Raw genomic sequence first — 22,826 nt, 5'->3', positions numbered from 1 at the left:
GGGGACCAACAGGGCTGACAACAAAAAGGGAAGAAAAATAGGAAATTGTCTCCGTACATCCACAGATGAGCCAGTCACACTTCAAGTGCAATGTATGTTATGGGATGGTAGCTAGCTAAGTGCACAGACAACGTTGAATATTTACTGCTTTATTACATTACACATCAAATCTCCTATTCGTGGTCAGTATCTATCAAGCCCAGAGCAGACTTGTTTAGAAAGAACCGTGTGTTTGAAAGAATAGAGTTGTCTGACTCTCTGATGCAGCGGTCCAGTAGGTGCTGAGTAGAATGAGCTGCTTATCAGCTAACTAGCCAACTTGACATACTATAGAAAAACCAAAGCTTTGTTGACGCGAGAGCAGCCTGTTAATTACAGGATGTTGACGGCTGTGCCACACAGATGACAAAATAGCTGGGAAGAGATTTTTGAGGTACCGATTCCATGGTACAGGGTGTATGAGTTGATATATAAAACCACGCAAGATTCAAGACTTCGTGCTTTCCAGCTAAAATTATTATATAGTATTCTTGCCACCAACAAAAAGTTGAATATTTGGGGCATACAATCATTGAAGCTCTGCCCTCTGGTAGCCTGTTTCTCATCTCAGGAATGGCTAAAATGCATAATATTGTTCTAAAATTGACCATAGAAATAGTACTCTTGGGAGATTTGGAGAGACCGGGTCAGTCAATTACTAATACTCTTAGTAAAGGTATTTATCTTCAACTCGCAATCTGTGGAGTCGATAGAAATTGTAGGTTAAACATCTAATCAAATTTTATTTGCCATATACACATGGTTAGTAGATGTTAATGCGAGTGTAGCGAAATGCTTGTGCTTCTAAATCCGACAGTGCAGTAATATCTAACAAGTAATCTAACAATTCCCAACAACCACCTAATACACAAATCTAAAGGGGTGAATGAGAATATGTACATGTAAGTATATGGATGAGTGATGGCCAAGTGGCATAAGCAGGTACAATAGATGGTATAACGAGACTCAGACTAGAGCATACAGGACCTATTTTCTCTCCATATCCCCTCATTTCTACCGCAAGCTCTGGACATTTACACCTGGATCTTGCAGCTAGCTAGCTGCTATCCGAGTGACTATTGGCTAACGTCGGTCCCGGAGCAAACATCAACTATTCCGGAGCTAGCCAGCTGAATAGTTCCATCAGTCACTCCTGGGCTACAATCACCTATCCGGACCAGTTTTACTGTCGATGCGGAGCCCCACCTGGCCTTCACGACTGGACTACCTACGTTATCTGCCCGAGGGAGTTATCCAACTGGCCCCTCCGTCGCGACGTAACCTGAACGCCCATCTGCGGCCCGCTAATCGTTAGCTGTCTTATCGGCTGCTATCTGAATAGGTCTATCAGACAATTCTCTTGGGCCACTGTAACTATTTCGCCAATTGGATTGGTCCCCTCTACCACACGGAACCCCACTAATCTACTGACGGAAACACACAAGGTGGCTAAAAACAGACCATCTTCTGCCAGCTTGCTACCCATGGCCCGGTTAGCTGTCTGAATCGCCGTGACCCCAAACGACCTCACTACTCACTGGACCCTTACGATCACTCGGCTAAGCATGCCTCTCCTTAATGTCAATATGCCTTGTAAATTGCTGTTCTGGTTAGTGTTTATTGGCTTATTTCACTGTAGAGCCTCTAGTCCTGCTCATTATACCTTATCCAACCTTTCAGTTCCACCACCCACACATGCAATGACATCTCCTGGTTTCAATTATGTTTCTAGAGACAATATCTCTCTCATCATCACTCAATGCCTAGGTTTACCTCCACTGTATTCACATCCTACTAATACCTTTGTCTGTACATTATACCTTGAAGCTATTTTATAGCCCCCAGAAACCTGCTCCTATTACTCTCTCCTCCGGGCGTCCTAGACGACCAATTCTCAGAGCTTTTAGCCGTACCCTTATCCTACTCCTCCTCTGGTGATGTAGAGGTGAATCCAGGCCCTGCAGTGCCTAGCTCAACTACTATTCCCCAGGCGCTCTCTTTTGATGACTTCTGTCACCGTAATAGCCTTCGTTTCCTGTATGTTAACATCAGAAGCCTCCTCCCTAAGTTTGTTTTATTCACTGCTTTAGCACACTCTGCCAACCCGGATGTCCTAGCCGTGTCTGAATCCTGGCTTAGGAAGACCACCAAAAACTAAAATCTCCATCCCTAACTACAACATTTTCAGACAAGATAGAACGGCCAAAGGAGGCGGTGTTGCAATCTACTGCAGAGATAGCATGCAAAGTTCTGTCCTACTGTCCAGGTCTGTACCCAAACAATTTGAACTTCTACTTTTAAAAATCCACCTCTAAAAACAAGTCTCTCACCGTTGCCGTCTGCTATAGACCGCCCTCAGCCCCCAGCTGTGCTCTGGACACCATATGTGAACTGATTGCCCTAATCTAGCTTTAGAGCTCGTGCTGCTAGGTGACCTAAACTGGGACATGCTTAAAACCCCAGCCATCCTTCAATCTAAGCTTGATGCCCTCAATCTCACACAAATTATCAATGAACCTACCAGGTACCACCCCAAAGCCCTAAACACTGGCACCCTCATAGATATCATCCTAACCAACTTGCCCTCTAAATACACCTGTTGTTTTCAACCAAGACCTCTGCGATCACTGCCTCATTGCCCATCAGTAGAGGATGCCTGATTATTTAAAGAAATGCATTCCTCACCTTCTTAAATAAGCATGCCTCATTCAATAAATTTTGAAACAGGAACAGATATAGCCCTTGGTTCTCTCCAGACCTGACTGCCCTTAAACAACACAAAAACATCCTGTGGCGTTCTGCATTAGCATCGAACAGCCCCGTGATATGCAACTTTTCAGGGAAGTTAGAAACCAATATATACAGGCAGTTAGAAAAGCCAAGGCTAGCTTTTTCAAGCAGAAATTTGCTTCCTGCAACACAAACTCAAAAAAGTTCTGGGACACTGTAAAGTCCATGGAGAATAAGAGCACCTCCTCCCAGCTGCTCACTGCACTGAGGATAGGAAACTGTCACCACCGATAAGTCCACTATAATAATTTTTCTACGGCTACCCCTACCCCGGTCAACAGCACTGCACCCCCCACAGCAACTCACCCAAGCCTTCCCCATTTCTCCTTCTCCCAAATCCAGTCAGCTGATGTTCTGAAAGAGCTGCAAAATATGGACCCCTACAAATCAGCCGGGCTAGACAATCTGGATCCTTTCTTTCTAAAAATGATCTGCCGAAATTGTTGCAACCCCTATTACTAGCCTGTTCAACCTCTTTCGTATCGTCTGAGATTCCCAAAGATTGGAAAGCAGCTGCGGTCATCCCTCTTCAAAGGGGGGGGGGACACTCTTGACCCAAACTGCTACAGACCCATTTCTACCCTACCCTGCCTTTCTAAAGTCTTTGAAAGCCAAGTCAACAAACAGATTATCGACCATTTCGAATCCCACCGCACCTTCAAGCTGTGATACAGCCCGACAGGATGCTCTCAATTGTGTCATTTGTAAAATTTTGTCAGGGTTTTAGGTGACAAGCCAAATTTATTCAGGCTCCTGAGAGGTTGTTTTCCTGTCACCACGCTCCGAGTGCTCTCACCTCCTCCCTATAGGCTGTCTCGTCATTGTTGTTAATCAAGCCCACTACTGTTGTGTCATCTGTAAACTTGACGATTGAGTTGGAGGTGTGCATGGCCACGCAGTCATAGGTGAACAAGGAGTACAGGAGGGGGCTGAGCACACACCCTTGTGGGGCCCCAGTGTTGAGGGTCAGCGAAGTGGAGATGTTTTCCAGTGCTTGGCCACCCACTCAGTTACCGGTGACCTTTTCAGCCACATCCCAGCGAAAGGAGCGAACAGAACCACCCCACCTTAAATCCAGTCATTGACAGTAAGTTTCAAATGTTTTTTTCTCTGATCTTCAATGTGTAATGATTCCTACTAACCAGCTTGGTAAGAGCTAGGTTTGTACTAGTCAGAGTTGAGGACTCTAGTGTCATGACTTGGACTTGAGTCGGACTTGAGTCACAAATTTGATGACTTGAGACTCAACTTGATATAAAATAACTAGACTTGACTTGGAGGCTCAAGACCTGGGACCTTGGCTTGAGACTGATGACTTGAAATGATCTGGCCAGGTTTTGTAACATTTTGTCACTAATTTTGTGGCAGTCTCCATGGATTCCAAAAGCAACAAAATGTGCAACAGATTGGCTATTGAAATGCACACTTGGTCCTCTGATTGGACCAGCAAACTTAGCACAGGTCAGCACAGGTCCGGTGAGCTAGTGAACAGATAGCTGTACAGCTATTGGATCGGGGGCAGTCAAACGTCAATTTGTAGGGAGAGAGGATTGCCATAAATAAATATGCAGCTCCAAAAATGGTTTGGTGATCAAGAATATTAACTGTTTACTTTGCAAGCTCACCAGCAATGTGGCATCAAGCTACAGTTAAGCCTACTAGCATGGTAGGCGAAAATTGCTTGAAATTGATTATTTACTTATGAAGCTTGCATTTTGTATTTTTTGTTAAAGCTGCTGTTTGTCACTTTTTGGTCAACCCAACCAAATTCACATAGAAATGTGAGTTATAGATCTGTAATTCTCTTTCAAAGCAAGTCTAAAAAAGAGGTAGATATGTTCTGTGCGCGCCATTTCCATGCTTCCCATTCTTAAGTTTTGGCAGAGACCCACCCGTTTTGGCAGAGCCCCACACACAAAGTTTGGACACACCTACTCATTCAAGGGTTTTTCTTTATTTTTACTATTTTCTACATTGTGCGCCACCCTATGGGACTCCCGGTCACAGCCGGTTGTGACACCGCCTGGGATCTAACCCCAGGCTGTAGTGACACCACAACTCTGTGATGCAGTGCCTTAGAACGCTGCACCAATCTGGAGGTGCACCTTGCTCTTTAATTAGAATGTATTTATTACGATTTAATTAAATGCATAAAGCCTTATAGGTGTTTAGGGAACATGATATATTGCATCAGAAAGACAACCAAGTTGTTACTATCTTACATATATTTTTAAGTGAGAAACTGGTAGGTTTCAGATGTGTCACATGCACTTATTTAAGTATTTTTAAAGACTATCATTTGCAGTGTACAAGATACCAAATTTTAGGCTATCACACAACATAATACTTAAACAACCCTCAGTAACAGTTGCCCAAAAATAACTGTGCGCAAACCCTATCCCCAAATATTATAATGAGCCCCCGCCTCTAGCTGGGCTTGGTGTGGGCTAAGACGTCAGCATGCTTCAGTTCGGCTGGCACCTAGCCGAACTCGGCTAGCCGAACCAGTGTGCTTGCATACTCCCTTAAAAAGACATTCGCTTGAAAAACAAGAAAAAAAGCGACAATAGTACTGTTTGTCCATTTTCAGACACCCAACAAGTCAGAGATCTTAGTCATGCAATTTTACATCCAAGATGTTTGGTGCAGTATTTTTCAATGAAAAAATGAGCATGAAAACGAGTAGTCTCTCGTTGAATGACAACAAAGACTTTATTGAAGAATCCCCACTGTTGACCAATCGCAGACGAAAGGGCGTAGACGTCGGCTCAGAGCTTCAGCTTGCCTCTAGAAAAACATTTGTGTGCCCAAACAGCCGAAATGAAACCTCACCGAAGTCCAAAAAGTCACAAAATAATATATGCACAAACTCTACCGAACTGTATCGCTTGGGAAGCATGCGGATGCCTTTAGCCCATGCTGGACTTGGTGCAGGCCGGCCCGTGGCGGGCTTGGTGCGGGATAACCGGAGTTGGGCTTGTTGTGAACTAGTCTGTGTCGGGTGGGCTTGGTGTGGGCTAGCCGTTGGCCACCGAATGGGGTCATGTTTGCTGGGAAGTGCATAAACAGTGCATTCAGAAAGTATTCAGACCCCTTGATTTTTTCCACATTCTGTTACATTACAGCCTTATTCAATCTACACACAATAGCCCATAATGACAAAGTGAAAAACAGATTTTTAGAAATGTTTGCAAATTTATTTATTTTAAACAGTATTCAGACCCTTTGCTATGAGACTGGAAATTGAGCTCAGGTGCATCCTGTTCCATTGATCATTCTTTAGATATTTCTACAACTTGATTGGAGTCCACCTGTGGTAAATTCAATTGATTGGACATGATTTGGAAAGGCCCACACCGGTCTATATAAAGGTCCCACAGTTGACAGTGCATGTCAGAACAAAAACCAAGCCATGAGGTTGAAAGAATTGTACATTGAGCTCAGAGACAGGATTTTGTTGAGGCACAGATCTGGAGAAGGGTAGCAAAGAAATTATGCAGGATTGAAGGTCCCCAAGAACACAGTGGCCTCCATCATTCTTAAATGGAAGAAGTTTGGAATCACCAAGAGTCTTCCAAGAGCTGGCTGGGCAATCGTGGGGGAGAAGGGCCTTGGTCAGGGAGGTGACCAAGAACCCGATGGTCACCCTGACAGAGCTCCAGAGTTCCTCTTTAGAGATGAGAGAACCTTCCAGAAGGACAACCAACTATGCAGCACTCCACCAAATCAGACCTTTATGGTAGAGTGGCCAGACAGAAGCCACTCCTAGGTAAAGGCACATGGACTCTAAAGGACTCTCAGACCATGAAAAACAAGATTCTGGTCTGATGAAACCAAGATTGAACTCTTTGGCCTGAATGCCAAGCGTCACATCTGGAGGAAACCTGGAACCATTCCTACGGTGAAGCATGGTGGTGGCAGCATCATGCTGTGGGGATGTTTTTCAGTGGCAGGGACTGGGAGACTGGTCAGGATCGAGGGAAAGATGAACAGAGCAAAGTACACAGATATCCTTGATGATAGACTAAACGAAGGTTCACCTTCCAACAGGACAACGACCCGAAGCACACAGCCAAGACAACACAGGGGTGGCTTCGGGAGCAAGTCTCTGAATGTCCTTGAATGGCCCAGCCCGATCGAACATCTCTGGAAAGACCTGAAAATGGCTGTGCAGCAATGCTCCCCATCCAACCGGACAGAGCTTGAGAAGATCTGCAAAGAAGAATGGGAGAAACTCCCCAATTGCAAGTGTGCCAAGCTTGTAGAGTCATTTCCAAGAAGACTCAAGGCTGTAATCACTCCCAAAGGAGCTACACCAAAGTACTGAGTAAAGGGTCTGAATGCGTACGGAAATGTGATAGCAGTTCATTAAAAAAATTAAAACTAAAAACCTGTTTTTGCTTTATCATTATGGGGTAGTGTGTAGATTGAGGGGGAAAAACTATTTAATCCATTTTAGAATAAGGCTGTAACGTAAGAAAATGTGGAAAAAGAGATGTGGTCTGAATACTTTCCGAATGCATGAATGTATGTACCTCGAAGCTGCTGTTAGAAAGATTCTATTTGGTTTATCTAGGGGAGGCTGTGCAGTCTTGCCCTCTACCAGTGTCTGTTCAGATAGACAATAACCTGTCCTATTTCTTTTGGGCTGTGTACATTTGATAAATCTACTTGTATATTTGGTATAATATGGCGCTTTAACCTGTAAATAAATGTACACTGAGCCCATCAACCTGCCATGCTGATTTCATGCCCCTTAAGACTGGTACATGGTCCATATTATTTTATTTTTTGACAATTGCATAATGAAAATGTGTTGTAAACAAAATAATGAAAAGGGCTGTCAGGTCAATAAATAGACCAAGATTTGTCATTGAACAAGTCATTGTAAACTTCCGACTTCAACTGCATGCATACACTTAGGTTGGAGTCATTCAATCTCGTTTTTCAACCACTCCACAAATTTCTTGTTCACAAACTATAGTTTTGGCAAGTCGGTTAGGACATCTACTTAGTGCATGACACAAGTAATTTTTCCAACAATTGTTTACAGACATATTATTTCACTGTATCACAATTCCAGTGGGTCAGAAGTTTTACATACACTAAGTTGACTGCCTTTAAACAGCATGGACAATTCCAGAAAATAATGGCATGGCTTTAGAAGCTTCGGATGGGCTATTTGAGTAAATTGGAGGTGTACCTGTGGATGTATTTCAAGGCCTACCTTCAAACTCAATGCCTCTTTGCTTGACATCATGGGAAAATCTAAAGAAATCAACCAAGACCTCAGAAAAAAAAGGTAGACCTCCACAAGTCTGGTACATCCTTGGGAGCCATTTCCAAATGCCTGAAGGTGCCTCGTTCATCTGTACAAACAATAGTACACAAGTATTTACACCATGTGACCATGCAGCCGTCATACCGCTCAGGAAGGAGACACATTCTGTCTCCTAGAGATGAAAAGACTGGTGTGAAATGTGCAAATCAATCCCAGAACAGCAGCAAAGGACCTTGTGAAGATACTGGAGGAAACAGGTACAAAAGTATCTATTTCCACAGTAAAAACAAGTCCTATATCAACATAACCTCAAAGGCTGCTCAGCAAGAAAGAAGCCACTGCTCCAAATCCGCCATAAAAAAAGACAGACTATGGTTTGCAACTGCACATGGGGACAAATATCGTACTTTTTGGAGAAATGTCCTCTGGTCTGATGAAACAAAAATAGAACTGTTTGGCCATAATGACCATTGTTATGTTTGGAGGAGAAAGGGGGAGGCTTGCAAGCCCGAAGAACACCATCCCAACCGTGAAGCACAGGGGTGGCAGCATCATGTTGTTGAGGTCCATTAATGCAGGAGGGACTGGTGCACTTCACAAAATAGATGGCATCATTAAGAAGGAAAAGTATGTGGATATATTGAAGCAACATCTCAAGACATCAGTCAGGAAGTTAAAGCTTGGTCGCAAATGGGTCTTCCAAATGGACAATGACTTCCAGAGTTGTGGCAAAATGGCTTAAGGACAACAAAGTCAAGGTGTTGGAGTGGCCATCACAAACCTCTGACCTCAATCCTATAGAATATTTGTGGGCACAACTGAAAAAGCATGTGCGAGCAAGGAGGCCTACAGGCCTGACTCAGTTACACCAGCTCTGTCAGGAGGAAATGGGACAAAATTCACCCAACTTATTGTGGGAAGCTTGTGGAAGGCTACCCGAAACATTTGACCCAAGTTAAACAATTGAAAGGCAATGCTACCAAATGTATTTATTTAGTTTATTTCACCTTTATTTAAAGAGGTAGGCAAGTTGAGAACAAGTTCTCATTTACAATTGCGACCTGGCCAAGATAAAGCAAAGCAGTTTGACACACACAACAACAACACAGAGTTGCACATAGAGTAAAACAAACATACAGTCAATAATACAACAGAAAAATAAGTCTATATACAATGTGAGCAAATGAGGTGAGATAAGGGAGGTAAAGGCAAAAAAAGGCCATGTTGGCAAAGTAAATACAATATAGCAAGTAAATCACTGGAATGGTAGATTTGCAGTGGAAGAATGTGCAAAGTAGAAATAGAAATAATGGGGTGAAAAGGAGCAAAATCAATAAATAAATACAGTAGGGGAAGAGGGAGTTGTTTGGGCTAAATTATAGATGGGCTATGTACAGGTGCAGTCATCTGTGAGCTGCTCTGACAGCTGGTGCTTAAAGCTAGTGAGGGGGATAAGTGTTTCCAGTTTGAGATTTTTGTAGTTCGTTCCAGTCATTGGCAGCAGAGAACTGGGAGGAGAGGCAGCCAAAGGAGGAATTGGTTTTGGGGGTGACCAGAGAGATATACGTGCTACAGGTGGGTGCTGCTATGGTGACCAGCGAGCTGAGATAAGGGGGGACTTTACCTAGCAGGGTCTTGTAGATGACCTGGAGCCAATGTGTTTGGCGACGAGTATGAAGTGAGGGCCAGCCAACGAGAGCGTACAGGTCGCAGTGGTGGGTTGTATATGGGGCTTTGGTGACAAAACAGATGGCACTGTGAAACTGCATCCAATTTATTGAGTAGGGTATTGGCTATTTTGTAGATGACATTGCCGAATGTCGAGGATCGGTAGGATGGTCAGTTTTACGAGGGTATGTTTGGCTGCATGAGTGAAGGATGCTTTGTTGCGAAATAGGAAGCCAATTCTAGATTTAACTTTGGACTGGAGATGCTTAATGTGAGTCTGGAAGGAGAGTTTACAGTCTAACCAGACACCTAGGTATTTGTAGTTGTCCACATATTCTAAGTCAGAACCGTCCAGAGTAGTGATGCTGGACGGGCGGGCAGGTGCAGGCAGTGATCGGTCGAAAAGCATGCATTTAGTTTTACTTGTATTTAAGAACAGTTGGAGCCCACGGAAGGAGAGCTGTATGGCATTGAAGCTGGTCTGGAGGGTTGTTAACACAGTGTCCAAATAAGGGCCAGAAGTATACAGAATGGTGTCGTCTGCGTAGAGGTGGATCAGTGACTCGCCATTAGCAAGAGCGACATCATTGATGTATACAGAGAAGAGAGTAGGCCCAAGAATTTAACCCTGTGGCACCCCCATAGAGATTGCCAGAGGCCCGGACAACAGGCCCTCCGATTTGACACACTGAACTCTCTGAGAAGTAGTTGGTGAACCAGGCGAGGCAATCATTTGAGAAACCAAGGCTATAGAGTCTGCTGATGAGGGGATGTGGTGATTGACTGAGTCGAAAGCCTTGGCCAGGTCGATGAATACGGCTGCACAGTAATGTCTCTTATCAATGGCGGTTATGATGTCGTTTAGGACCTTGAGCGTGGCTGAGGTGCACCCATGACCAGCTCTGAAACCAGATTGCATAGCGGAAAAGGTACAGTGGGATTAAAAATGGTCGGTATTCTGTTTGTTAATTTAGCTTTCGAATACATCAGAAAGACAGGGTAGGATAGATATAAGTCTGTAGCAGTTTGGGTCTAGAGCAGGGGTGTCAAACATACGGCCCGCGGGCCGGAACCGGCCCCCAAGGAGGTTCGATCAGGCCCGCAGGATAATTTGAATGTGGAAAAAATGCATAAAAGACATGGAATTAATATTTTTAATTCGCTGCAATTCATGGATTATCCGCTAAGGGGCGCACTCTTTCCATCAGAGTAGAAGACAAGCCGCATCACTGAGACAGACTGAAAACAGCAGACGGTATCAATGCGCCATCTGCTGCTTGTTACGACGTTGTTAATACCTTGGTCTCTACCTCTCCGCTACACCATCATTAGCCAAAATGTCGTTATCCAAACGGAGAAAAGTAGATAAGGAGTGTAGAATTTTCAAAGAAAAATGGACCACGTCCTATTTATTTACAGAGATGCACGGAAAACCTTTGTGCTTGGTGTGTTTGCAACAAGTTTTGGTATTGAAGGAATATAATATTCGACGCCACTACGAGACTCATCACAGCGAAAAATATGACGGCTTGCAAGGACAACTGAGAAGAGATAAGATTAACGAATTGCTGGCGGGTCTGAGGAAACAGCAGTCAACTTTCATCCAGAGCCGAGAAGTCAGTGAAGCAGCGGTAAAAGCCAGCTACCTAATTGCTAGCGAAATAGCATTAGCATCGAAGATTCCGACGGTGACTTTGTTAAACGATGCATGATGAAGGCGGCTGAACTTGTATGTCCCGAGAAGCGACAAGCTTTTGCCAATATTAGCCTGACGAGGAATACTATAGCAGAGGATTTGAACTATCGGCAGATTTAGACAGTCAATTGAAACAGAGAGTCAAGTCATTTATTGCATATTCCGTGGCAATTGACGAGAGCACTGACATCACAGACGTGGCCCAACTGGCCATATTTATTCGAGGAGTTGATGAGACATTGACTGTTACTGAAGAGTTTCTTGAGTTGGTGCCAATGATGGACACCACAACAGCCGAGGACATTTTCGGCTCTGTCGTTGCTGCATTGGACAGAGTTGGAGTGGACTGGTCCCGCGCTGTCAGCCTGGCTACAGACGGCGCGCCATCCATGGTCGGAAAGAAAGCAGGTGCCGCGACAAAGTTCAAAGACAAAGTACAAGCCCTTAATGGAGGAGATCGTTTCTGGACATTTCACTGTATTTTGCACCAGGAGGCATTGTGTTGCAAGTCGCTGAAAATGGACCACGTCATGGAGGTGGTTGTTCGCACTGTAAATTTCATCCGGTCCAGAGGTCTGAACCATCGTCAGTTTGATAAACTTCTCAGCGACAGCAACATTACCCACAGCCTGCCATACCACACTGAAGTGAGATGGTTAAGCCGAGAGGCATTTCTTTGATCTACGAGAGGAAATCGGACAGTTTATGGAGAAAAAGGAAAACCGGTGTTGGAATTACAATCTCAGGAATGGCTTTCTTGGTTGATATTACTGAACACTTGAACAATCTGAACAAAATGTTGCAAGGCCGCAAAAAGTTGTCACACAGTTTTCTGACAACATACATGCATTTAAGTTGAAGCGGACTTTGTGGGAGATGCAACTGGCAAATGGCAATCTCATTTCCCCTGTCTGAGAGATGTGTGTGTGAAGACCTGATGCGGACATGAAACGGTACAAAGACAAAATTGCAGGACTACTGCGGGAGTTTGAGAAACGTTTTCAGGTATTTGGTGAACTTGAGACAGAATTTTCAGTTTTTCGCTCACCTTTCACAGTTAAAGCTTCTGATCTGCCGGTCGAAATTCAGCTAGAGATAATTGATTTGCAGTGTGATGCAGATTTGAAGGGCAAATTTGCCTCTGTAGGTCTGGACAGATTTTATCAGTATCTACTACCAGGTTACTCCAAATTAACAGCCCTGGCTGCTAAAATTTTGTGCATGTTTGGGACAACCTGTGAACAAATTTTCTCAGTGATGAATATCAATAAAACAAAAATGGTTCAAGGCTCACAAACAAGCACTTAAATGACATTCTGAAAGTGACAGCTAGTTGACACCTGGTGTTGATGCACTTGTACAGGCCAAAAGATGCCAAGTTTCAGGTACAAATACAAGTCCAGACTAGACTAACACCTTTAAAATGCTGCCTTAGATACTGTTTGCATTGAAAGAATACAGCTCTGTGAAGATGAATCCTTACTGTGGTGATTTAAAAAATGTGCACTTTAATGTTAGTCAGCAGCTTCAAAACAAAAGTTGTGTGATGGAATTCTACTGTTCATACAACTCCATAAATTTTCAGTATGTATTGTATGTGTATGTATGTTTCATGTATGAAGTTTACAGATTTACAGGACAGGCGAACACTTTCTTCATTACACATTTAAAATCACTCTCCTTAGTTTGTAAGGTGTTAGGGATTACATTTAGATTTTATATGCGTATGTGTAAGTGGTTTAAAAATTCCTTTCTTTAAAAGTCTCATTTAATCTTAAAGTGCATTACTATATTTTTCAGTACCAATTAAAGTTTTGTGCCTTTGTACAATCAGTGGGATCAGTTGCAATGCATATTTGTGAATGATAAAAGTAAATTGCACATTTGTCTAAGGAAATATGAGGTGTTTCATGAAATGTTTTGTAAAAGGATAGTTCATTAAATTTCAATATTTTCCTAATGTTCTTGTGCTTCTTTACACCAAAACAAAGGAAAGACATGTTATTTTGGTTATTTATAGCAGAGTATGGTATAATTTTAATGGTCCGGCCCACTTGACATCTCCCTAGGCCGTATGTGGCCCACGATGCGAAATGAGTTTGACACCCCTGGTCTAGAGTGTCACCCCCTTTGAAGAGGGCGATGACCGCGGCAGCTTTCCAATCTTTCAGAATCTCAAATACTAATTAAGTGTATATAAACTTCTGACCCACCGGGAATGTGATGAAAGAAATAAAAACTGAAATAAAATCACTCTATTATTACTCTGACATTTCACATTATTAAAATAAAGTGGTGATCCTAACTGACCTAAAACAATGAATTTTTTGACGATTAAATGTCAGGAATTGTGAAAAACTGAGTATTTGGCTAAGGTGTATGTAAACTTCTGACTTTTTTTTACTGGACTTGAAAAAACCTGTTCAAGTTGGGACTCGGACCATGTCACTTGCATGTGACTTGAATAATAGTGACTTTGTCCCACCTCTTGTACTAGCTATGCTGATGATCATTAAAGTTCTCTCTGCATCGGGTCTCACATCTCCATTAAGTCTGTTTGAAAATTTTAATATTGGTGATCAATATCAGAAAGTTTTGTAATCTAGGTCTGAAAATTTAGAGCCATCAATCGGAAAGCCTCATATCCACCCTCAGTAACAAACTGGAGGACTGAACTATTTAGCTACATCCCATTAGACTAGGCTATATATTATCAAATCAAAACATAAACCAGACATATGACAGAATTTGGAAACCGTATGTTGACCATCTTAGAAAATGTGCAGCATAGCGGGTGTTATGTTTCTGTGTTGTTGTTTCTGAATATCAGTTTGTTTTGGGATTAAATGTTTTAAGTAGTGTTTTGTTTGTGGATCCCTCAGTGAGAATGAATGTATGCGGATTTGTGTGTGTGTATTGACACTGAGAATAAACTTCACTGAAAGTTGTTTTTTAAATATATATATCTAAAAAATACATTTTATTGTCTCTTTACACATACTTAAAGTTTTGCATTTACCTTTCTTTTTTTTAAGACTGCCAAGCTGTCCTCAATTCGGGGGAACCTCCGTCCGGGACAATGTCCTCAGGATTATGGAGCGGTGTGTTTATATAAAGTTGTTTGAATATTACAACATGTATAAGGAGGATTAAGCACAATTTCATCCTTTAGAGATGAGGTACACATTTATTATCCAACTACTGTCTAATTTTGATATCCTCTTTTGAAATGTTTCAGACTGATGACCAATGAATGAACGTCCCACTTCAATATGAATGGACAGAGCAGAAAACAAGCCTTTGCTACCACTTGTGTGTTCCATTGTAGTTGGTAAGAAAATGTGAGCATTTGAGACATTGACATAGACAACAAGACAGGTTTAGCAGATTCTGCCTGTTAAAGATATTTTACTGTGCATTACTGTTCTGTCCTGCATGCCCACATTACGCCAATCGTTCATTTATTTTCATCTCGTTTTATGCTTACAGTGTCATGAAAAGCCAGAAAACTCACAAGGTTGATGTGTTGCAGGCCCTCTGGAAAGTCCTAAAATATGCCCCTGATCTCCGTGGTGTAGGACGCAAAGTTGCTATTTTCTCACTAAGCTATAACAGCCACAAACATCTTGAACTAGTACCATGGAAATAGTTTTAGCCAGCTGAGTTTACAAAGTTTATTCAGAAAGGTCCTTTTCTAGTTATTTTTAAATCTCAAATGGATAAAGCTGTAATGCGCTGATTCTCTTCACTGCCGATCTGACCCGTCACACGACACTTCAAGAGGACCACTACGCTCCAGATCGCCTTCTGTGCTCAAGAGGTCCTTGATGAGGATCTACCCCATCACACAGCTCTTATTAATCATTAAGAAGATAAAAACAATGGGCCTTTATATACAGTGTCCCAGTCGTTCTACTCATGTCTGTGGGTGAATTATGATACAACTACTGTGTGCAGATTTGCAAAAAAATAGATTTGTTTTCACCATTTCTTGATCTAATTTAAAATGCAAGAATATGTTGCAGAATTGTACTTTAAATGGTGCTTATGGAAATAATTAGAAATGTAATTAACAAAAAAAAATCCAACTTTATCCTCAGAAATACTTTTTATAGTAGGTAATAAACTGTAGTCAAGTGGTCATTACCAGGTTGATGGTTTTAACTATGACCAGTACATAACATAGCACATAATATAGTGGTCAGATTTATGACCAACTGGTCCTATGGAGGTCAGTAAAATACGTCATACTATGGTCAGCAAAAAGACAACAAAAAAAACATTCAGTTTGCGACCAGAATAAGACGTCATTGTCTTTTCATCCAGGTTTGGCCCACTAGGTAGTGATCTAGGCTAGAAAAGGTTCATTGACAATAGAAGTAGTATTTTTACCTGTGGATAGTCTGACTTCGTCTCCTTGTGTTTTATGAAGCCAGACAGCCAGGACAGCGTGGTGAGTATTTGTGTTTGTATTCCCGATGTTGCACCCCCACTCTTCCCCTTAATTTTCCTCCTCAGTCTGACATATCTGTCTCTCAATTTCTTCCATTTCGTCCTGCAAACATGTTCTTCTACTCTCAGAGTTTGGGCTATCTCCTTCCAGCTGTTGCTGGTTATTGTGAAGTCTTTATAGTCTTTCAATGAGGTGTTGTACAAATTGTTGTACCTTCTGACCTCTTCAATTAGCTTTTCCTCGAAACTTGCGTCGTCCTGAATCTTGCTTGTTTTAGAGTCATCAGTATAATGGGGCTCATCTTCATCTCGGTTCTCGTGCATTGTTTGGTTCAGTCCTTCCTTCTCAAGTTCCGCCATTTTCTCTGAACTGTATCTGAACAGAAAGGGTGCGGGTAAAACCAGAGGATGCAAACCAACGAAGTCTGTTATGTTATTCTATGTACAACAGTTTTTTTTGCTTCTGCAGGTAGCAATTGAAGCTGTTGGTTTGATTTGATATAAAGAAAAGAAAAAACATCTCACACGATCCAAAGCTTGTTGTTGCAACTGCACACCTATCCCACTGTCTACGGTCTGCTATTCCTCTCTCCACACCAGACGCAGTGTGATCAGGTTTAGAAAGGAACAAGACAAGCACCTAAAAAAACAACAACGATTGATAACGACTCTAGCTAACTATTTTCTGCAATCATTGGCACTTGAGAGTTGGCATTTTACATTATTCGATATGCAAATCACATGCACGGCGAAATGTCGTAAAATGCATGCAGACGTTTCACTTTACGTCTCAATGCCGAGTATGGAAAGTCAAAGGGGCCAATAAGTGTGTCATCACTAGTTACCACACCCAAAGTTAAAATGATGTCTAAACCCCGCCTATTTAAAACATTTATATGTTTAAAATCAGATTTTACACTTTTACTTAACCACATTTATAACATTTTGCTTAAACCTAACCATAAATTAGGATCAAAAAGTACATTTTTGTTTTATAAATTTTAACTCGAGACAATTTTACTTTGTGGCTGTGGTAACTAGTGGCAACCCCCAAAAAGTGTGCAAAAGAGAAAACAGGGGAGAACGACCCCAGTGGGTAAAAACTGGTTTAAAAGACCTCAGTATGATGTTTTTTTTTTACCATGTCTTATTCTGTTTGAAAACCATATTTAATTTTTTACAACCACCAGTTTGTGATAATTCTGACCACTATATTATGTATCTTACTGGTCATAGTTAAGGCGTCATCATAGTTAAGACATCATAATCTGGTAATGACCACCTGACTACAACCTATTATCAACATTCTTAGAAAAAAGGGTTCCAAAAGGGTTCTTCGGCTGTCTTCCTAAGAAAACCCTTTTCGGTTCCACGTAAACCCTTTGTGTTCCATGTAGAAATCTCTGTGGAAGGGATTCTACCTGGAACCAAAAATGGTTCTTCAAAGGGTTCTCCTATGGGGACAGCCGAATAACCCCTTTAGGTTCTAATGACACCTTTTTTTCTAAGAGTGTACTGTAAAAATTATTGCAGATGATATTTGGATATTGACAACATTGTTCGTTACATTGTTGTGTTTCCATAGCAACCACAGTCTGCAACATATTCTTATTCAAAATATATCAAGCAATGGCAAGAACAAATCTACATCACAATTTTTTGCACATCTGCATACAGTAATTGTTTCATAATTCACTCACAGACATGCATAGAAATACTGGGACACAGTATATAAATGCCCATTGTTTTAGTTGATTAATAGGAGTGGTGCGATGGGGTAGATCGTCATCAAGGACCTCTGAGCACAGAAGGTGATCTGGAGCGTAGTGGCCCTCTTAAAGAGTCAGATCTGCAGTGAAGATAATTTTGTGGAATAAACACTGGTTGGAATTTGGTTTTAACCAATCAGCATTCAGGATTAGAACCACCCGTTGTATAAAAAAGTATATAAACACCAGATCCAGAGGTTCAAATATCATCGCTAGCTAGAGTAAAAACATGCCTCGTCCCCTCTTGCTTGGTAAGCTACTCTGGCTCACCAAGCCACCTAATGGATATACACAAAAAAAATAACTGCTTGTAGTGTATGTGAGCCCAACGCACTGTTTCTCTAAAGAAATCAAATAATTCAAGTCAGAAATCAAGTCAGGAATTTTGGGATGCTGAGTTGTAGTTTTTATTAAGCAAATATTCAATCTATTCTAACTCAAAACGTGGTAATTAACTACAATGACCATAATCCATTTCGATATCTGTTTAGAACATCTTCCCTTGATGTTCTTCTCCCCAACATGCCGCTGCTTTACTTACAAATGTAAAACAAGATTGCAGGAGAACATGGACTACCACAGCAGTCAAATCTTTTCTTTGTTTTTTGTGTATATTTTGAGAAACTGTCTTTGTTTTCCAGCTGTTTTGTTATGTCGACTACCTGTGATCTGTTCCAACTGCTGTATGGAATGTTGACTGATGCACTCCAGCAAGCAGGCTGCCTGCATGCAGAGATCTATTACTGCTTGCAAGTCACAAATTCCAATCCTGTAATGCTCGTCCTCTTCTTCTGACGAGGAATCGCAAGGATCGGACCAATGCGCAGCGTGGTAAGTGTTCATATTTTAAATATTTTAATGAACACTGGAGAAAAAATAAATAAACGACCAACACAAAACTAAACAGAAAATAAACACCAATGAAGCACAAGTGGGAAAAGGCTACCTAAGTATGATTCTCAATCAGAGACAACTAAAGACACCTGCCTCTGATTGAGAACCATACCAGGCCAAACGCAAAACACAACATAGAAAACGGAACATAGACAACCCACCCAACTCACGCCCAGACCCATACTAAAACAAAGACATTACAAAGGAACTAAGGTCAGAACCTGACAAATCCAAGCTGGGTACTGATATGCCTCCACTAATTTTGCACTCACTCAGTATTAAATTGACTAAAGAACAGTTTGTTGAATTTATTTAGTTGAGGTTGCCACATGTTTCGGTAGCTAAAACAGATGTAGAAAGAGATGCTATTGGGCCTTGTCCAGACTCTCCCTGTAATACCTCCATTCTTCCTGTCCGACAAGCCTCAGATGATTGGTGTTAACGATGCAGTTTATGCAAGGACTGCTGTTGTGCCGAACCCCATTACCATTCTATCTGCTGTGCCAACGTCAACTAAATTATTTTCAGTTGTTGATTTGGCTAATGTTATTTTTAGCATTCCCCCCGGCATTTATGGTAGTGAGTGGAAGCCCACTGCCTGGCAGTGGGAGAAGATGGAACCAGATGGATTTTGGCCAACATTCTGCAAATGTTCTCATCAATTAAATATTTGATCTCAATACTCTTTTCTGTTCCAAAAAAATAGCATCTGTTATAAATAGAGTGGACTAAGTTAAGTAGACTATACCCATTGCAAAACCTTTAAAAAATATATACTTTTCAAATAAGTTACGTTATACATTATGTTGGCTGACAATTTGTTAGTTACGCTATCCTTATGAACCACACAGCATATAATTGTAGCAGTATGTACTGGTAGTATAACGTTACTTGGCTACTAATACATAAAACTTGCTAGTACATTAACTAAACTCAGCAAAAAAAAGAAATGTCCCTTTTTCAGGACCCTGTCTTTCAAAGATAATTTGTAAAAATCCAAATAACTTCTCAGATCTTCATTGTAAAGGGTTTAATAAACACTGTTTCCCATGCTTGTTCAATGAACCATAAACAATTATTGAACATGCACCTGTGGAACGGTTGTTAAGACACTAACAGCTTACAGACGGTAGGCAATTAAGGTCACAGTTATTAAAACTTAGGACACTAAAGAAGCCTTTCTACTGACTGAAAAACACCAAAAGAAAGATGCCCAGGCTCATCTGCGTGAACGTGCCTTAGGCATGCTGCAAGGAGGCATGAGGACTGCAGATGTGGCCAGGGCAATAAATTGCAATTTCCATACTGTGAGACGCCTAAAGACAGAGCTAAAGGGAGACAAGACGGATAGCTGATTGCCCTCGCAGTGGCAGACCACGCGTAACAACACCTGCACAGGATCGGTACATCCAAACATCACACCTGCGGGACAGGTACAGGATGGCAACAACAACTGCCCGAGTTACACCAGGAACGCACAATCCCTCCATCAGTGCTAAGCATGTCCACAATAGGCTGAGAGAGTCTGGACTGAGGGCTTGTAGGCCTGTTGTAAAGGCAGGTCCTCACCAGACATCACCGGCAAAAACGTCACCTATGGGCACAAACCCACCGTCGCTGGACCAGAGGACTGGTAAAAAGTGCTCTTCACTGACGAGTCGCGGTTTTCTCACCAGGGGTGATGGTCGGATTCGAGTTTATCGTAGAAGGAATGAGCGTTACACCGAGGCCTGTACCTCGAAAGTATTCGCCCCCCTTGAACTTTGCGACCTTTTGCCACATTTCAGGCTTCAAACATAAAGATATAAAACTGTATTTTTTTGTGAAGAATCAACAACAAGTGGGACACAATCATGAAGTGGAACGACATTTATTGGATATTTCAAACTTTTTTAACAAATCAAAAACTGAAAAATTGGGCGTGCAAAATTATTCAGCCCCCTTAAGTTAATACTTTGTAGCGCCACCTTTTGCCGGCGATTACAGCTGTAAGTCGCTTGGGGTATGTCTCTATCAGTTTTGCACATCGAGAGACTGAAATATTTTCAAAACAGCTCGAGCTCAGTGAGGTTGGATGGAGAGCATTTGTGAACAGCAGTTTTCAGTTCTTTCCACAGATTCTCGATTGGATTCAGGTCTGGACTTTGACTTGGCCATTCTAACACCTGGATATGTTTATTTTTGAACCATTCCATTGTAGATTTTGCTTTATGTTTTGGATCATTGTCTTGTTGGAAGACAAATCTCCGTCCCAGTCTCAGGTCTTTTGCAGACTCCATCAGGTTTTCTTCCAGAATGGTCCTGTATTTGGCTCCATCCATCTTCCCATCAATTTTAACCATCTTCCCTGTCCCTGCTGAAGAAAAGCAGGCCCAAACCATGATGCTGCCACCACCATGTTTGACAGTGGGGATGATGTGTTCAGGGTGATGTGTTGCTTTTACGCCAAACATAACGTTTTGCATTGTTGCCAAAAAGTTCAATTTTGGTTTCATCTGACCAGAGCACCTTCTTCCACATGTTTGGTGTGTCTCCCAGGTGGCTTGTATCTATGTTACCCAACTAATTCTGATTATTCCCCAACATGTACACTTCAGATACTCCATGTCGTTTATAAGTGCCTATATTTCATTGATTGCATGTGTTTTGCAGTAGATGTTGTTTAGAGATGGTTAATTCCTATAGCCTGCACACTTTACTGCTGCGTTTTCATAGTTCACACTACTGTTAAGCAATGGCCAGAGATTCTAGAAGTTTCAGACTGTCCTCAGCACTCCCGCATGCACAGTAAAATGTATTACTCGGTGGCACCAGACACAGATCAGCGCTCCACCAGTGTGCCACAAATCTTGCCTGTCGAAGTAATTAGTTCTCTTTCTCTCTGCGAGATGTTTATATATATACTGCTGTAAATACTGTATGTATGCTGTTATGTGAATATCCTTGTATAGATGCTATGCCATTCTTTCCTGTGTAGATATTCCTATTGCATAGCTTACATTGTTTATTTGTTCTTACCTTTCAGAACCACAAGTCCATCCTATGCACAAAAAAATACTTCTATGGTGTGTGTGCGCAACTGTGTGGTGGTGACCAAGGTAAAATAAACATTATCGGATATGCAAATGTCATGCACGTTGAAATGTCGTAAAGTGCTTGCAGACGTTTTCACTTTGTCTGAACGCCGAGTATAGAAAGTCCAAAAGCCCCCCTCCGAGCATCCCATTGGTTCCTTCATTAACACCTCAAGCACGACATCTTCATGCCTGTGTGACACTTTTGAATGTGGTTCAAAAGGGAAATAAAAGTATGAGTTTTCACCCCTGCCTACCAGAGTCCTCATTGATAGCTAGTGGGACAGTGTCCTTCGCTCCAGCCCACCCCCACAGTCGTTAACAAAACTGCTTATCGCCCCCACCTTCCGCCTGCTGTGCACAGAGTCCTCCTTGCTCGCTAGCGGTAGACAGTGTCCTTCCCTCCCACCTGACCTCACTGTTGTTAACAGAACTGCGGAAAAACTCTGCCCAACAGGCTGAGGCAAAGTACAGTATACCGGTCGCCCACGCATCCCAGCTAGCTTGCTAGTGTTATATAAATAATCCAATATCAAGCATTACTAGCAGACCAACGCTCTGGTTAAACCGGATGCCCTCAGATAACTCTGGGCGCAGTGCCCTCAGTCAAGTCTAGAGCCTGTGTACAATAACATAATTATCCTCACACAAAACAGTTCAAGGGAAGGACACACAGCTGCCATCACGCAAATATACTCCCCTGTAAACTACAAAGAGCATCCTGCAACAAAAACGAGCTTAGAGTGCCAAACTATCTCACTGACATTGAACCCTACATGCACTCCTTCATAAACAGGAAACACCTGCGCCTAAAGCAGACACTGCTAGTTCTCCCTATCTTACGTTTCCTGGACACACAAACATCTCATGAAGCAATGCACACTCACACTCCACCCCCCCTACTGGTCGGGTGACGTGAGCAGAGGACTCTGCTATGCACCAATGGGGCGCCTGCTCTGGCTAGAGCAGGCCCGCCTCCAACTCTTCAGGACCAGTCAGAAGACCAACACGACGAGACTCCACCTACATTATTCTGTGTATACATTCTGTTGTAAACTCTGGCGAGGCTGCCTAATTTAGCTGACTCTTCACAGAGTCATATTGCTTAGGTCCGTGCACGATGTAGGACAAGATATCTTTGACTCAATAAACTGCCTTTTTGA

The 22,826-nt window shown here is 42.1% G+C and overlaps 1 protein-coding gene and 1 long non-coding RNA gene across 5 annotated transcripts in view; one reads left to right on the top strand and one right to left on the bottom strand.

The window, feature by feature from the left end:
• LOC124011217 (zinc finger protein 271-like) overlaps nucleotides 1-16,683 on the bottom strand; it is a 22,670-nt gene extending 5,987 nt beyond the window's left edge. For 2 of the 4 annotated variants that reach the window (XM_046324353.1, XM_046324355.1), the window contains exon 1: nucleotides 15,867-16,683. In XM_046324353.1, coding sequence (XP_046180309.1) covers nucleotides 15,867-16,286 — 420 coding nt within the window. In that variant the 5' untranslated portion in view covers nucleotides 16,287-16,683. The remainder of the gene's footprint in view (nucleotides 1-15,866) is intronic. The other 2 variants (XM_046324354.1, XM_046324356.1) reach the window with 2 other exon arrangements.
• Nucleotides 15,753-22,826, top strand: LOC124011218. The gene is made up of 3 exons (XR_006834560.1): nucleotides 15,753-15,927; nucleotides 18,337-18,526; nucleotides 21,615-22,826. It is a non-coding gene; the product is annotated as an uncharacterized LOC124011218 (long non-coding RNA).

The sequence above is a fragment of the Oncorhynchus gorbuscha genome, linkage group LG23 (assembly GCF_021184085.1).
Source record: "Oncorhynchus gorbuscha isolate QuinsamMale2020 ecotype Even-year linkage group LG23, OgorEven_v1.0, whole genome shotgun sequence".
Taxonomy (NCBI): domain Eukaryota; kingdom Metazoa; phylum Chordata; class Actinopteri; order Salmoniformes; family Salmonidae; genus Oncorhynchus; species Oncorhynchus gorbuscha.
The sequence above is the reverse complement of the archived record's forward strand: the minus strand, read 5'-3'. Positions and strand labels throughout refer to the sequence as shown.